This window comes from Cloeon dipterum, chromosome 2, assembly GCF_949628265.1.
Source record: "Cloeon dipterum chromosome 2, ieCloDipt1.1, whole genome shotgun sequence".
NCBI lineage: Eukaryota > Metazoa > Arthropoda > Insecta > Ephemeroptera > Baetidae > Cloeon > Cloeon dipterum.
Genome location: NC_088787.1, coordinates 29562220 through 29579253, shown reverse-complemented (window position 1 = coordinate 29579253; position 17034 = coordinate 29562220). Strand labels below are relative to the sequence as shown.

The 17034-nt window shown below is 40.4% G+C and overlaps 2 protein-coding genes across 9 annotated transcripts; one reads left to right on the top strand and one right to left on the bottom strand.

Moving 5' to 3' along the window:
• The first annotated feature begins 694 nt into the window (after positions 1 to 694).
• On the top strand, positions 695 to 7255 carry Bap111 (Brahma associated protein 111kD). Of its 8 annotated transcripts, none has more exons than XM_065477860.1 (14): positions 695 to 841; positions 1095 to 1171; positions 1963 to 2007; positions 2260 to 2303; positions 2491 to 2559; positions 2801 to 3007; positions 3806 to 3890; positions 4257 to 4343; positions 4448 to 4722; positions 4776 to 5093; positions 5149 to 5292; positions 5470 to 6072; positions 6629 to 6794; positions 6858 to 7255. In XM_065477860.1, the coding sequence occupies exons 2-14, from the start codon at positions 1111 to 1113 to the stop codon at positions 7055 to 7057; spliced, it is 2304 nt and encodes a 767-aa protein (XP_065333932.1). In that variant the 5' UTR covers positions 695 to 841; positions 1095 to 1110; the 3' UTR covers positions 7058 to 7255. The 8 variants fall into 8 exon arrangements, with proteins under 8 accessions (XP_065333932.1, XP_065333933.1, XP_065333936.1 ...); XM_065477861.1 differs by lacking the exon at positions 3806 to 3890 and adding an exon at positions 3490 to 3565 and having other exon boundaries at positions 1963 to 2008; positions 2258 to 2303; XM_065477864.1 differs by having other exon boundaries at positions 1963 to 2008; positions 2258 to 2303; positions 6629 to 6795; positions 6854 to 6993.
• On the bottom strand, positions 7247 to 16796 carry LOC135935483 (alkylglycerol monooxygenase-like). The gene is made up of 8 exons (XM_065477869.1): positions 16539 to 16796; positions 13997 to 14124; positions 12118 to 12269; positions 11773 to 11876; positions 10191 to 10353; positions 9641 to 9792; positions 8596 to 8844; positions 7247 to 8064 (listed from the first exon to the last, which is right to left on the bottom strand). Exons 1-8 carry the CDS (start codon positions 16659 to 16661, stop codon positions 7804 to 7806), a joined length of 1332 nt encoding a protein of 443 aa, XP_065333941.1. The 5' UTR covers positions 16662 to 16796; the 3' UTR covers positions 7247 to 7803.
• Between the last annotated feature and the right edge of the window lie 238 nt (positions 16797 to 17034).

Below are 17034 nucleotides of genomic sequence, written 5' to 3'. Positions count from 1 at the left end.
ATTTAACTAATTTTAATCTTCTATTGTATTATTATATTATCTAGCTTGGTTCAAGGCATAGAGTTGTAAGCCAATGTAAACATCAGCTATTTTACACTTGGATGCCATATATTAGGCGCAATGTCATTGAAGTAAGCAATTATATATAAAACCATTAATTAAACAATATTTTGATTACCTCATTGACTAACTGGACTCACAAGTCACTAGTTTTGCTTCTTCAATTCAATCATTAAGTTGAAGTGTTGAATGATAAAAATACTAGGAAGCACCATTTTGTACTAATTTGTTTTTATTAAAACCCGCGCAATAATTTTTCCTTTTCAACGTCTTAAAACAAAATAATAAACTTTTTAACAGAGCCAAAGCAGAGGTATCGATTAGAAATAGCAAAATATTTTTAATACAGATTATTATATTTTTTTGCGGTTACAGTTTTTGCCAGGTTTCACATTTCGCCTGTTTCTATGAGAATCACATTATAAACAAGTATTATGGCGAAAACTAAAAGTCCTGGCGAAAATTGCATTTTTTCCATGAGCCATCACGTCGGTTTCTTGTAGAGAAATCCAGTATCCTATTCTTATTTTATTATAAGAGTGGCGACTGACGTTACTGTCCCTAGTCCCTATCCCTGCTACAAAAAGACAAGATTTCCCCGCGCCAGTAGCCGCCAACCACTCTATCTCACAGCGTGGTTACATGCGTGTTCGGTGGAGGCGCCTCTGTCGGCAAATTTGCCGGCCTGGCGTCCATCTTTTCATTTGTTTACAGCATCAGCAAACTAAATTCGGCCTCATCGAGTTTTCCGATTTCCTGACAATTTTTCCTTCTTTAGGAGGTACGGATATCTCATTTCTTTTAATCTCATTTCAAATTCGAATTTCGCACCTTTTTTTCGCTAATAATTGTTTCAGTTTTATTTTACAAAAACAAATATTGACTTCGAAATCTATGATTATACAAAATGTTAAATTTTGTTCTACGAAGTCAACTTAACTGATATTGTAGAGTTTCAAATTTTTGTAAAGGAATTACATATTTAATTTTTGTACATAGAAACAATATATTAATCGTGTCTGTTCATCTTTCAGGAGAAACAAAGGTACAATGTCGCTGCCCTCAAATTACAAGCAAATCGCGGCCTCGCCCCTGTTGCCGGCTGCGAACCGTGAGTTCTTTTTCCATTGAACTTTAAATTTTAATTGCAAACTGTCTCCCTCTAATTTTTCCGTTTGCTTTGCTATTAATTCAAGGACCCCTATTCGTAACAAACCCATTGCTATTTAATATTATGACGTGTGAGAAAATCACAAAGCCGGACACATCAATTATGTAGATAGCTTGTTTTTACCATGAAAATTCTGAACAATAAATCGGCGTCCGAAGTTTGTCATTTTGTCATGCATTATGTGTTAAAATTTCGTTTCTAATCTGACCCAGTGGTCAATGAAAAGTTATCACAGGAAAGGTAATAAGAGCAGGTGATTAGTTGTGAAAATTAGACAAATTAAAATTCCCCAACAATTTCTCCTTTGGAATCTGATAAAGAGTGTGGCTATTAAACTTGGAAGGTATTGTATGAATAAAAAATCAATAATTTCATGCTTAATTTGGTTTCTTTCTATTGCGGAATGCTTAACACTAATGTTATCATAGCTTTGAAAATATGTTAATTAAAGGCTCTGATAAGCATGAAATTCGTGTTAAACGTTTATAATGATACGAAAGAAAAGAAAATAACTCAAATAATGTTGCCATTTAAAATAAAGAAATGCATGTTGGCTTTTTCAAAAAGCTCAGCATGAACCGACTTTTTTGTTGATATTCAACGTTTAAATCGTTTAAATTAGTTAAGCTTCAGAAGACGAATGTGTATCGCTAATATCATAATTTGTCTGATGATTTAATTTATTATTTTCCAAATTTTGATGTTGTGGCTTGTGTTTGGTTTGACTGCAGCTCTGCTAACGGCTGGAGCGCCGCTCAGCTTCAACATCCTCAAAGGTAAGGACTACGCAGCCAAAGTGAGACAATTTCGAGCCCCACTCACTTAGTTTGGGCATGCGACGCGCGCTTTTACTTGAATAATCTTCACCCGTATGTAGATTTTTTCACCTGTTTATTGCTTTTGCCATATTAATAACCACACACGTTTCTTCCGATGCTTTCATTGGATTGTGCAACCACACCAGGAGGTATATTTCTGCCTCGGCAGCTCTGAACTAAATTGCTCATGAGTATTTTTCTTCCTTGCAGAGAGGCTGCGAGCTTCAACTTCCACCATGGCCACGAGTTCAGGGGTAATTCATTTTTTTAAACGCACAAAGCACAAACCTGATTCATTTTTTAATTATATTCCTTTTTAATATGATATTTTTTGAAATAAAATTTTGTAACAAAGAAACTCCAAAAATTCAGGTGTTATTTTAATGTGCTACTTAGATATAAATTAAACTGTTTTTCATGGACCTCCTCGAATATTTCCAGAGCCCTTTCGTGCAGACCGTTCACAGTCACCCAGGCTTCACTCCGCAGAAAGTTGGCAAATCCTCGGCTGTGAGTATTGAAGGCGTGTCAAAACAACCTTTTTCTAGACTCTGATGTCGACCGGTTGTTTTGTTCGATTTGTTATTTTCCTGATTTCTGTCTTTCCGCTCTCCGTTCTGTCCGCATCATTTTCCACTCTAGACATTTATATTATATATATTATACATACTCTGTAGCCTTGTTGAATGTGGGCTGTCCGAGTGGTGCATGCACGGGGGTACATTTGCTCTATCTGCTCCAATGGCCACAGGTGGACCCGCGCGCTCCCAAACCCCCCAAGCCGCCCGAGAAGCCGTTGATGCCATACATGCGGTACAGCCGTAAAGTGTGGGACACGGTCAAGGCGCAGAACCCTGAGCTCAAACTCTGGGAGATCGGCAAGATTATTGGCCAGATGTGGAGGGACCTGCCCGAGGAGGACAAAACCGAGTACGTCGAGGAGTACGAGGCTGAAAAGGTGGGCAACTCTCCCCCAAAACGACCCCCTCCACCCCTCGCCCCCCACGAATCCATCTTACCTTCGGCCGGTCGGGTTGGCGTGTTTTGGCCAACCCTCGCTCACCTTTCCTGGTTTCACCAGCACCCAGAGTGTTTCAGTTTTTGAGGGTTTTTTATTTCAATGTGGTGTTCATTTTCTCACTTATTCAATTTCACTCAACTCTTTGGCGAACGTACTGGTGGAAATTTGTTCTTGCGGGGAAACACATTTTTGTGCTTCACAGAAGCATTTTATAAAGCATTTGAAGCTTTGAGGATTAATCTGTGTTTTTCCAATAATCAGAACCGCATGTTGTAATTTCTGGCGTCTTCCAAATCAATCAAATCAATCAGACGAGATGTTTTCGAAAAGAAACACGTTTTTTCTGAATTTTAATGTCACTCTGTCTGGGTTTTAAAGTGTTATGGTTGTCTTGTTTTTCTTGACGTGCTCGATTGCAGGCCGAATATTCAGAGGCGTTGAAGACTTATCAAAATAGCCCAGCGTATGTGCAGTGGATGTCCTCGAAGGCGAAAGGTAGGGCCCCGAGAGGACGCATCCCCAGCCTGTAGCTTCCACATCCACAGAAAAACACACAAACATGGGCAGAAAAGAAAAACTACTTCTAACCCGCTTGTCGTAGCAGGCCTGACTGAGGATTGAATGAATCATCACTGCATCTCTCTATTCTATCTCTCTCTTTCTCTCTCTCACTCTCTCTTTCGACCCATCCGCTTTAACTGATTGTTATTTTTATTTCTCTCTGCTTGCTTGCAGTCCGAGTATGAAAAGTCCCTGAAAGCGTATCACAATTCCCCATCCTACATGGCCTACATTACTGCAAAAAACCGTGGCAAATCTGGTAAGACTTCTTCCTCACACAAACACGCAGAGATTAAGCAAAGACCCTCCCGCTCTTTTGCCGTCCCCACAAAGATGAATTCCATTGAGCGCGATGCAAAGCTTCTTGTGCTGAACCCCGCATGAGAGTCCCCTGTCGTCATAACACATTCAAACGCTTTCCCATCTTTTTGACTTGAGTTTGTGCTGCTAGTTTCTCCAGACCATAGTGCAGCTTTTAAAACCAGATCGATTCAGTAGTAGACTGCTTTTCAATCCACGACAACAGTCGATGACGATAATCGCAAACTAAACCAACACAAACCACTCACACCGCTTTAGTTAGTCTTCTCCGCTCTCTTACTCAGATTGCTTTTGCTCAATTTAGGCCAGCAAATCGCTGACGAAGATCGCTCTTCTTCGAGCAAGGGAGTTGATCGGAGAATTGACATCCAGCCTGCTGAAGACGAAGATGGTAATTCTCGTTCTGTTTTTATCAATTCTACATCGCATATTATATTAACTTTAATTCTTATTCGGTGTTATTGGCCTGTTTTGTCATTGGATTAATTATTCCAGACCAAGATGACGGTCTCTCTGTGAAGCACGTAGCTTACTCCCGTTATCTGCGAAACCACCGGCTCATCAATGAAATTTTCTCTGACGCCGTTGTGCCTGATGTGCGCTCGGTGGTCACCACCGCCAGGATGCAGGTGCTCAAAAGGCAAGTGCAGTCTCTGACGATGCACCAGAAGAAGCTGGAGGCTGAGTTGCAGCAGATCGAAGAAAAGTTTGACGCCAAGAAGAGGAAATTCCAGGAGAGCAGCGAAGTGTTCCAAGAGGAGCTGAAAAAGGTATGAAAATTTTTCAGGATTTAGTGTATCACGCTCTCATTTCAATACTTCAGCACTGTCAAAGAGCTGTTGATGAAGATACTTTCAACAAGATGGTGGAGCGTCAGATAGAGCTGCTGAAGAAGGAGCGTGAGGAGCGCGCCCAGAGGGCCGTCGTGCCGCCAGCGGCCGCTCCAAGCCCGGCCCCTGTGTCTGAGGAGCCAGAACCAGTCGCCCAGCCAGCCGCGACCATTGCAGAAGCCACTCCTCAGCCAGCACCTGAAGGAGAAACCAAACAGCTGCTTACTGACGAGCAAACTGTGCCAGAAGTTGAGTCGGTGTCAGCCCCACAGGAAATGCAGCCTGTTGCACCAGCTCCTGTGGCTGCAGCTGTACGAGCTAATTACTCTATTTGCTGTGCCATCGTTTTATTCTGTCTCTTTTAAGGTGCCAATTGACGAGCCAGCTGTCCAAGAGAGATCTGGAGCAGAGTCCTCGGAAGACTCTCAGCCTGCAGCCCCGGCTGCTCCTTCAGCAACAGCAGCAGTCCCTCTACCAGGTGGTAGTGAAGACTCTGCTTCACAGCCAGAGGTATGATTAAACCTTAAGTTATTTTTTACCACTTGGAAGGGTAACAATTTTAAAAGCTCTTAAATGTGCGTAATTTCAAACTACAGGACTTTTTAGACACTTGTAAATATTACACCCTGGTAACTAGAGCATTGGTCAGAGCAAGAGCGACTTATTTACCAACAAACTTGGTTTCAGCCCATGGAAGAGGCAAGCAGTGAGCCAGAGGCGGACAACTCTTCGTCTGGGCCCCCGTCGCTGCCTCCGACGCCTGCTGTTGTCCCACCACCCCCGCCAGCTACTATTGACGAGTCGGCCACCGACGTGCCGCCCTTCCCTCCGCGTCCTGCGCCGCCAATGCAGCCGCAGGGCCCGCCGCCTGCCGCTCTGCCGCCCCAAGGGCCGCCTGGGGCCCAGGGTCCTCCGCATGCTCAGCAAGGCCCTCCCCCGGGCCAACCGCAACCGCCTGTGGCTCCTCCACAGAACCAATACATGATGTCTCAGCAGCTGCCCCCGCGACCGCCCCCTCAGCAGTACCCCCAGTTCCCACCAGGGGCGTACCAACAATACTCGCAGTACCCGCCGCCACCTCCGCACATGGCCTACTACGGCCAGGCTGGCTACCCGCCCCCGCCGCAGCAGGGCCCCCAGCAGCAACAGCAGTATCCAGGAATGCCCCCACACCCGCAGGCGCACCCACAGGCGCACCCACAGGCGCACCCTCAGGGCATGCCACCACACCCCATGGGCCCACGGCCGGGCATGCCGCCCCACCATTATCCCCCTCAAATGCAGCATGAGGTTAGTTAATTATTGAGGTTTTACAAGGTTAAGATCCATAACTAGACATATTTTGCCAAAACCCTGATAAATCAAGAGTTTGTCGACCAACCTTTCTTTCTTCAATAACATATATATCTTGTGTAACTTTTCTGAAAGCCATCTGTTAGATGAAAAATAGTTGTTTGAACAATAATTTCTGGCAACAATATAATTCATTCCATAATTAAATATCAATGAAATGCTACTTGAAAATCTGCAATTTAACTTGTAGCTATTGCTTTTTATTTATAGTGACTTGTTGATGTTCAGCATGAACGTTAGAATACATTAATTGACCCTGTTAAAAAAACTTCAGATTAAAAGTTTGACAACAGTTTTTACGCAATGTGTTCTTGACTGCTGATAGTGCTGATGCAAAAAGGCGATAGTACATTTTATTATTATTTAATTGGATGAAATTTCACTTCAAGTTTGCAAGCTCTGTATATTTGAATTGTCAAAAACCTAATTTGTTAAAACTGAGAACTTGTATGTTATGTTAGTATGAAAACACCAACAAAATTATTTGTTTCAGGTCGGTATTCCTCCCCATCACGAAATGTATGCTGGGCCCCCGCCGCAGGAAATTGGCGCAGAGCGGCCTGGTCCGATGCCAGGCATTTCCCCTCAGCACGATGATATGATGTACCAGGGTGAAGGCCCTAAGCTTCCTACTGAGGGCAGCCAACCGCCGAGCCAAGGTAGGCCACCTGGTTATTGATATGACGAAAAATGTTTCAATTAAAATTGAAATTACGGGCTAGGCGGTGGAGCTGGAGGCACTGGAAGCGGCAAGAGGGGCCGCGGAGGCGGCGGCCGTGGCTCTCGCGGCGCTAGGGGTGCCAGGAGCTCTTCCAAAGCGTCTTCACCAGCAGGGCAACCAGGGAGTCCGCAGCAACAGGGACCACCGCCCCAATCAGGGCCTCCCCACCCTCAGATGGGTGGTGGACCGCCCCTAGGATGATTTCTTTTGTAACGCTCTACAATCCAGTCCTTGCATTTTTCTCTTGCTAAATACTTGAGTCTGTTTGGAAGGAATCCTCTTAAATCTTGTAAAATTTACGTGATTAGGATTTAAATATGACCTCTACAAAGTATCTAAATTTTATTATTTGCTTGTTTTGCTAATGGTGTAAATTAAACTCTTGAGATATATACATAATTTAATGAGTTTTTATTTAAACATTAATAACACTTTCATGGCACAGGTCTCACAGATTAATTTCATTGAATCTAATTGTTTTAAGATTTGGACCAGGCTCGCGTTTTCCACTTTGTAGCCCAATTCAGAACTTTTTCGTAAGATGTAATACTATCCAGCACAAAGAGGACGGAATATCAACAATAACATTGCAACGAAGCCGCGTACCTTGCGGTCAATAACAAAGTTGTAAATTTAACACTCTTATCACTATGCAGTGTTTACATCAGAATCAAAGCGGCTTGTCAGATACGCAAAAAATAGGCTAAATTTAGAGTTTCAAACAATAAGTTAAACACTAATTTTAAAATGCATTTTAACAACGTCTACAATTAGGTAAAAAAAATAGCCTTAAAATCTAAGAACACGTGTCTTGGAATGCCCAAGAGTTGAAAATGGAGCATGCAAACTAGTTATCTGAATCATTGGCAAGGCAAGCGCAAGAATTTATGTACAACCCGCCAAGAGCCAAAATTGCAGTCCATATATTTGAGACGCCTCGAAGGGGGTCACGCGTACTTCCCTTTGCTGAAGATCATCTTCTGGAAGGCCCAGAAAAAGGCTGAGATTGCGAAGAAGGTCTGCAGCGCCTGCACCATGTACTGCGGCAGCATGCTGGCGTGGCCTCTTTGCAGCAGTGTGGCGAACATGATGCATCTGAACAGCTCGAAAGCACGCGCCTGGCTCTTATTTTCAAAGAGTAGTCCAATTGTGGTCAGCGATACGAAGATATAGCCGACGAACACAATCACTAAGATCTGAGACATTGCCTGTGAACCAATAAATAATACACTTTTAACAAGACAAACAATTGGCTATTGGCTGTCTTTTTAACTACATCAATAAAAACATTACATATAAATTATGGTTTCAATCAGCCACACCATAATGATTTAATTAAATTACTGATCTAAGAATTATTCCATATTTTTATGACCAGATCAAGTCAAACTAACCATGGCAGAGAATGAGAGAACAGAAGAACACAAATTAAACTAATGGGGACAAAAATTCAATACCAAAAATGTGTTAAGGTTTTTTTAGGAATTTAGTTTTAGCCGCTGCATTTTTTATTGAATTTTAAGATTAGATTGTAAATGTAGTGCAAAAATGATGTGGGTCAATATCAATACATGGCTGGCATTGACTTAATTAGAATTCTTCTTAAGCGCACCATTTTTTAGCATGGCCGCAGATAAGCCTCTTTTCCTAGAACTCGATGAGTACAAGGCTCGTGAATTATAAATCAATATTCACTCCAATTTTTATTTTATGGTTATGAAGTAACAACTTAAACTTACCAGGTGTCTCACGTAGAGCTCCTGGAAGAGAAGGACGACGACCACAAAGTGGATGAGCAGGTAAATATTGCACCACGTGGGAATGGAGACGTCGTATTTGGGCCGCGGGCCCACCTTGATCTTATCTTCCTCGCGTCCGGTCCACGGTGCCCCTGGGGCCCACGAGGGGCCTTTGAAGACGGCTGACAGTTTGTTTTTCCAGCCCTCCATAGTCTGCCATTTGTGGACCACATGTGCAGAGTAGAAATACTGCAAAATGGAAACAAAATGTTGAAAATTCAATCTCATTTAAATATTTAAAAGTAACATATTCTTTATTTTAAAATTGTCTTATGCATGTATAAAAATATAAAATATTTTAACAAAATTCGCATTTTTAAGAGCAAAAAGAGCATTCAAAACAAATCTTTAAATCAAAATCCTTCTTCTTTTTTAACCGAACATCTGAATGTATCTTGCCAAGACTTTGGAACATGTTACCAAGTGAGCTTAAAAATCTAACTGACAAATGTGTTGTGAAGCGAAACATCAAAAAGTGGCTTATTAAAAATCGAATGGACTCTCAATGATGACACTGCATTTAAAAATATTTGATTGATGTAATTGCACACTAATGTACTAATATTATGCTGCCTTGTGTAGCAGAATAAGCACCAGCCGTTAATTCTCCGGAATTGGCTGGACTTCTGTAGCTTTCAAAATAAATATATTTCTTTTCTTTTTAAGTTGTAATTATAGTACCTCATATATGAAAAATCTTTATTAAACGCCAAAGATATATTGTGTGGTTTGTTTTCCCGTTTTGCTGCAGAAACTTCCTGCTCTGTAGAAATACGGAAAAAACATTTTGCTTTAATGAGGAAGCTATACTTCAAATTTTAATTGAAAAAATATAACTCCCTGCCAATAAAAGTAATTTTATATTATTTTTTCAATTATTGGGTTGACCATATGAGTCTTAATTACTCGTCAGTAAATTCAACAAAAATAATTGTTGGCCTAGATATGTTAGGTAAAAAATTAATTTGATATATTTAAAAGTTACCTGAAGCCAGACGGGGTTAAATGAAGGTTGATTGAAGACCAGTCCGTACACAATTTCCTCGCCCTCCTTTTCAGGCGCAAAAGTTCCGAAGAGTCGGTCCCAGATGATGAGAACGCCACCGTAGTTCTTGTCCAGGCAATATAAGTTCGCACCTATAGATTTCAAAGCAAACCAAAGAAAAGAATGTTATACTCCAGACAACATAATTACTCCTTTTAAGAAGATTTATTAGCGTTCACGCATTTACTCAAGTACCAATTACGTCTCTTGTTTTTCAATCAATTATTCCTTTTAATTTACACGATTAAGCCCCCAACAAGATAGAACAAGTTATGCAAAATCCCAACACGGACGCACAAGGATTGCATAACTCGTTTGGAAAGATGCAAGTGACTTTTGAACCGGTTTTGGTATTTAAACAGACACTTTGTGCGCGTTATCATCTATAATTATTAATTTTTTCCGTTTTGTAATTAGAAAATTTGATGAGAAAATAATCAGCAGGAAGATCGTGATTTCAAAATGCTGTGAGTATGAAGCGACTTCTTACCGTGATGCACTCTGTGGTGCCTTGGTGTGTTGAAGATCCACTCGAGCGGGCCGAGATGCCTGATGGCCTCTGTGTGCAACCAGAACTGGAAAAGCAGACTGAACTGCTGGTGTGTCAAGAAGTGCGCTGGCGGAATGAAAAAGGCCAATGGCAAGTAGAAAATCTGCAATGCAAATGATGAGGAAATCGTTAATTTTCTCTTGGAGTTGACACTTTTTGTGCCTCTATTTGAATTACCCTCAAAGGCACATTAAACTAGATTTTATTCAATATTAATAATAATAATGAAATCGTAACATGAAGCACTAATATATATACGCCAAGAAAATTCAACTCAGAAAGAGATTCACCAAAATGGGAAATTATGCTGCAAGAAAAATGAATTTTTGTTGTTTATAACTGAGATGAATTAATTTAATAAGACACGTGACACGTTCCACCTCAGGCTATTTTTTGTTAAGAAATTGAAAACCATAATTGAACCTTGTATTTTCTGTTCGTATTTTTTTGTAATATAACATTTTTTATTTCATTCGTTAGAAAACGAATGACGAGTTGCAACGTGGATGGTATTCAGTTTTTCAACATAGAAGTCGAGAGTGTTTGTTTTTCGATGCCAATAATTGACTTTTGCGCATTAAATCAGCAATGCCGGTTGGTATCCAGACTGCACTTGTCTACAAGACGGTTGATAGCGTAGAAAAGCTACTACAGAAAATTTAATTTTCCTTTATTATTGATTCTGAATTTGGTCTTTTTACGGTAATTTATGGGGCAAAGCTTCTAGATCTTGGCAAAAATTTATGAAATTTTTTATTAAAAATTTAACATTGGTCTGCCAATCTATGGTGTAATTTTCAAAATTAATCAATAGCATGGAATCTGGTGAAAATTTGCTTCTCTGTTAATTAAAATAATATATAGCCGTTTTGTCACGTTGATGCTCACGTGCTTGGAGTGCCTGGCTTAGCTGCAAAAGTCGCTTGACTCCGCTTGGCTATATAAAAAAGATAAAAAACCGGTGCTTCCACACTGAATCACTTTAGGCAACAGGTTCTTATCCTTTACTGCATGTCTAGAAGCATGCCTTCAAGTGGCAAAAAATTCTTTGCTGAAAATACGAAAAAAGCCTGCCGAGAAAAAAATTTGTCTTCTTGAAGAAGAGCGTCAAGGAGACCAACAAACGCGTTTCTCCATTTCAGCCGTTTTTCTTATTTGGATTGCTTGCAGTCATGTGAATATCGTTAAATGTGCTCGCGCAACTGGAAGCGCAAAGCGAGACTTCCTTGGCAATTAATGAAGAAAAACGGAAGGCAAACACGACAGCGCTGTTAAAATGAGCAAAACGGAGAAAATTAATGAGCCAGTGAATATATTAATAGATATTAAATGACTTCGTAATTCAACGTTTAAAATAAATACTCTCATAAAAATCTTTAGCGATCTGTTCTGCATCTGACAGATCTCATTCTTCGAGTAAAATTAGTTCAAATTCAAAACTTTTTCCAAAAACTTACTAGTTACAATTATTTACCTCCATGTACAATAAAATAACCAAAAATTCACATAAAAAAATACTTACAAATCCACACCATCCCTGCAAGATGGACTGACGGAGGCCGACGGCGACGTTGTAGTCTTCTGAGCTGTGGTGCACTTGATGTTGCGCCCATAGCACGTGCACCTCTGCAAAAACAAGCCGCCAATTTCATAAGCAGTTCACAGTTGCGATAGTAATTCGCCGCAACGGCTTTTGTTGCACAAGCAGCGTGTACCAAAGCAGATATGCCGATTTGCGACAGATCGAATTAGAAAGTTTAATCATAAACGCGGCACGCGGAAGAGGGTGAGAGGGAAGAGAGTGCGCAACAATAACAACAATGACGGAGAGTGCAACAACTCGACTGGACTAGCGTAAGCAACTCACCGTGACTGGCTCTGTGGACCCAGTAGTAGCAAAAATCGACGCCCAAAGCGGCCAGGTACCAGGTCACGGCATTGTCCCACGCCAGGTCGACCAGCCGGAACTTTTGATAGATGAAGATGTAAGCAGCACTCTCGGCACCTCTAAAAATGAGCCTGCAAACCGACACAGAACAGGATTTGTAAGACACAATAATCTGCGATATTTATTTTTTTTTCAAGGTATTAAGTTGAAAGTTGGTTATATGCGATTGATTTGATTTGCATCCTAACGATTAAAAGAGAGAAAATGAAGATGAGAACACATATGTGTGAGTTTATATATAGTCAAAGATGACTTTATATCCTGTAAATCAACATTCTTTCCGTTGGGAATGGTCATATGGTAAAATTTATTGAGTGAGTGAGCTGCAAACTAGTTTTGAACATTGCCTCCAAGATTTTTTTATTTTGACACAGCAAGACGCTAAAAGCAGAGTAATAAATAACAAATATCGAACACGTGCGAGGATGAAGATTGGAGATATTATGCACTTATGATGTTCATTGCGCAGGATTTTTCTGCTGCTTCAAGTTTGTATAGCAATACAAAAAACAGTATTAAAATAATACAAGCAAGTGATCGCTTTTTTAATATGGAATTTGCAAATTTAAGAGATTCGACGATAGTTGTTTAATCATTTTGATTTATAAAGTGCATCTATAGTTGAGACTATTTTGTACTATCGATTAAAAGGATTTTTTAACCTCTGCTCCGCACATTCCGTGGGCTATATGAGCTCACCGGGTCCCAATAACATGAGTCCGACGAGTGGCCACAGAGCTTGTGCCCAATGTGGCCATCTTTTCGGCTCCCCAAACTGAGGTCTTTTATTGAAACGCCAGACATTTGTCCATAAAGCCGCTGGAAAGGTGCGAAAACCAGCAAGTGGCGAGTCGGCGTCGATGCGCCTCCCAGTCCGTTGGAGCATTTCGAGTCAATAGACCTTTTTGCCACATTTTGCCTTCTCTGACATTGGGCGGCCAGTATATTAGATCCCTGAACTGCTCAAATATCTCCCTTTGTTTTGATATTACTGAGAATGCCTTAACAATGTGAGCCAACGGGCTGGATTGATATAATTAAAAATTCATGAACATGGAGCCCAGTTAGCTAAATTTTCTTTCAATTCTTTTATCTTTTTTATTGCTGAAAAAAACACACAGCACACAGTATATTTACTTCCTTATGCAAACTTATACCAGTCTAAATTTAATCATTGCGAAAATACCAGATTGGTTAAAAATAAACCAGTATTACTAAAAATACAACTTTCTTCAGCATATGTCTAGTGACTGCCAAATGTAGCAACTTTCGCTTCGTATGAAAGTTTATTTTTAGCAACACTATCTCCAAGACACTATTAAATAAAATATATTTTATAGTTGTAAAAACTTGTCTTGTCTTGGATCGCGAGCATAAGTGAGAGTATTCCTCACGTGCTCACGTGAAAATTCACCACAAAATTAGGACAAGGCGGCACTGACTGAAATCCAGCCAGTAATCATTTTATCAATTAGACATTTAATTATTTTACACAGCACGTCACCTGACTTTAAAGAAAGAGGATCATCTTAAGAAGTTAATTAGACAGACTTGGAAATGCGCTGTGGCAACATAATTGAAATGGAGGTTCAAATTCGTTATGTAAGACAAATAAATATATTAAAATATTGAATAATATAGTTAGACAGTGTTTCAAATTCTGGAAATATATTCTTTGAGTTGTTCAAATTATGCCTCAATTGTTTTGTGCTGCTGTCCACTCAAAGTTGACGACCGTTGCATACACCCATCTTTATTAAGTTGAAAGAAGGATATACGTAAATGGTTTATAACTTACTTTCCGCAGTGTTGAATGAGTCCATGCGACAAGGACGTAATGCTGTCGTTGAGCCGGACAGTCGGCCTGCCCTCCAAATAGAGCAGCAGGTTCTCCAACGCCATGAACACCAAAAAGTACGGCCATGACTGTGAAAATAGTTGGAAAAATAATCAAGACACCTTATTTTGAGCAATTTACTTCAATTTAGTCAATCCATATCAATTTCTCTCCAAAAAAACAAGACAATTGCATAATGCAAAAAAAATCACTATTGTTCGTTGGTTCCGCCTAAAAGTGAATGAGTTTTGCTCGGTCTGGTGTATTGCGCAGCATGTTTTTGTTATCACCTTTGTCAGTTGTGTGTTATCGCACGCACTTAGCGGCTGCTGCTTGCTGCCCGGCAGCAGCCACTGAAAGCGAGATCAAAACCTCGACCTCCATTGAAGCACATTGAGCTAATGAGAATCACCACAATGCCCGGCTTCATATTAGTTGGAAAGGTGACACTAAACGGTACAAACGTGTCTAGGAAAACGGACTTGCTCTTATTTCCAGTAAAAAAATGTAGAGTTTCAGGAGCCAAATGTGTCGCACGAAAGGGACAAGGGAGAAAATTAATTGACTAATACCTGGTCGAAGGGAAAAAAAGCCAAGTCCGTTGCTATTTGCTCTTCTCAATAACCGGTTATTTTTTCTATATAAGTTGATAATAACTGCATTACAAAGTTATGATTAAATAGTTTCTTGGAACTCCACTCCGAATCTCAGGCTGAAACCCTCAAAATGTCATTTCATGCATAAGAAAAGTAGCCAGATCCAGAAAAGAACGCAGATCCGAAAAAAATCATGCCTATCGCCAAATTCCGGACTTAGAAAAAACGGATTTGATGGGACACTAAATAAACTAACATTATATCATGAGTTGTTATAAAAATTTTCTGTTACGAAAATCGCTCTTTATGGAAAAACTATTACCAGAGTGACACATTCTGTCAGTGAAGGAATGTGAATCGTTTGGAAAAATTAGTATAATAATGTATTCTCGTGGTATTATAAGAGAAACTGGCTCTCGGCCACCCAGTGAATTTGGAGTCACGTGCTAACCGCCAGCAGCAGGAATAAAAAATGGGTCGTAGTCACAACGAGAAAAGAAGCACCATAAAAGCCAACAAGCAGACCTGCCGTCTCTTAAATTTTATTCATTTATGCTGGCAGCCGCACCAGCCGCTAGCCGCTGACAGAAATTCAACAGCCAAAGAGAATGAAGACAAACAAAGAGCACAATAGTGCAAGGTGCGTGAATACCTTGGAGTTCAGAGGCAGCAGATGCTGTAATATTGTATTGACTGATGTATTGCTAATGCGTGCGCATTGAAAATCTGGTTTCTTGCGGGAAACAAGAAATGGTGATAAAATTCTTGCGTGCGGAACTGTTGACTGAATATTTACAAGGAAGCATCACTTGTCAATCAATGCTGCCGTGAGAAAAGCTAATTTCTAATTTTCAGCAAAAAATGTAAATCGACAAAATTAAATCTCCAATTTTCCTGTTGTTAATACATCTCTAACTTGAGCTTAAGAATCGCATGTCTCAAAGACTAAGGAGATTTTTCGTGCTCCTCTATCGAACGCGTTCGAGCCAAGTGCACGCGCTAAAATAATCTCGTTTCCTTACTCTCGGCTGGGGATGAAAACATCCGCATATCGGACGCGTACGCAGCCAGAGCTGATGTTTTTGGCAGATTGCCTAGAAGCTGCATGACAGCAACCGCAATGTCGTCTCGTTTCAATTGACCCTCGAGAAATGGGTCGGGAGACAAATAAGAATTAATACGTGTTAATTATTATATATGATCTATATTTTTTTTCTTAAAATCACCTTCGTAAAAGGTTTCAAATTACTCTGGCTTCATTGCACTGCAAGAGTAACCACGAACCATGCAGTGTGGTGGAAATGATCGTGTCAATTCACATCTTCCAACTCACGGCGAGATACATTTTTCTTATTCAGTGAATTGGCCGCGACCGCGCTGACTTGAAGAGTGCTCTACGCTGACTCGGCCGCTTATTGACTCGTTTATTTTTGCACTTTCCACGGCTTACTCTCATATTACGGGTTATTTTTACGATAAAACCGGGTTTGTACCTCTCAGACTTGTAAGAATGGATTATACAGCGGCATATTTTCATTCATCTTTTGCACTTTTAAAATAAAACTCAACTTTCCTAACCTCCAGATCTCTCGTTACTTGTATGATGAACATAAATTATGTTTTATAGCTATTTACGCGCCGATGGAACTAGAATTCCGAACAACTTTCTCAAACATTCTTAGCTGCCAACTGAGATCAACTAATATTGGAATTCATTTCGAAATTTTTGCCGTTCAATTTCAAAATTCAAGAAAAATACAAGCCAAGCGACTTATCAATTCTCAATATCGAAAACCTACTTTTGTGATGTTTTTCAAACACCATGCAATCAATTAAAAAGAAAAACAGATATGTTCATTCGAGTTTATTAAAAAAAAAAATGAAATAAGCGAGGAACCTCTGCTTACCTTAACAAAGATGTCCGGGACTTGTTTGTGGTCTGGGAAGGAGTTTTCCAAGGGGTCGATGGCGTAGAAAAAGCGTGCCAAGCCCTGAGTAAGAGCGGCACTTGCGTCCGTCGCGTTGCCCATGGCGAACAGCAGCACTCGTTCGCCTCAGCGGCCCTCTTATTTATGCGCGTACCGAGGGCGGGGGCTTTTCTCGCCTCGCGCGCCACTCGCTCCCAGCACACGACTCATCCCATTCTCCGCACCTCCTCTCATTTCAATTGAACAAGATTTTCGATCAGATTTAAGTGAAGCTGGAATTTATCAGGCCGAGAGGCGAAAATCTTCAGACTCTTTGTAATATAAGAGATGAAAAAAACAGAGCTGGTGGTTTAGTAAAAAAATTGTGTTTGCTCTTGAATGTAAAAAAAATCGTAAGTTTGCAAGTGCGGGCGGCTGACTGCATAGTTTCTTCCTGGTGTCGTCTTTATTAGTAAACTCATTTAAGTATCTTACA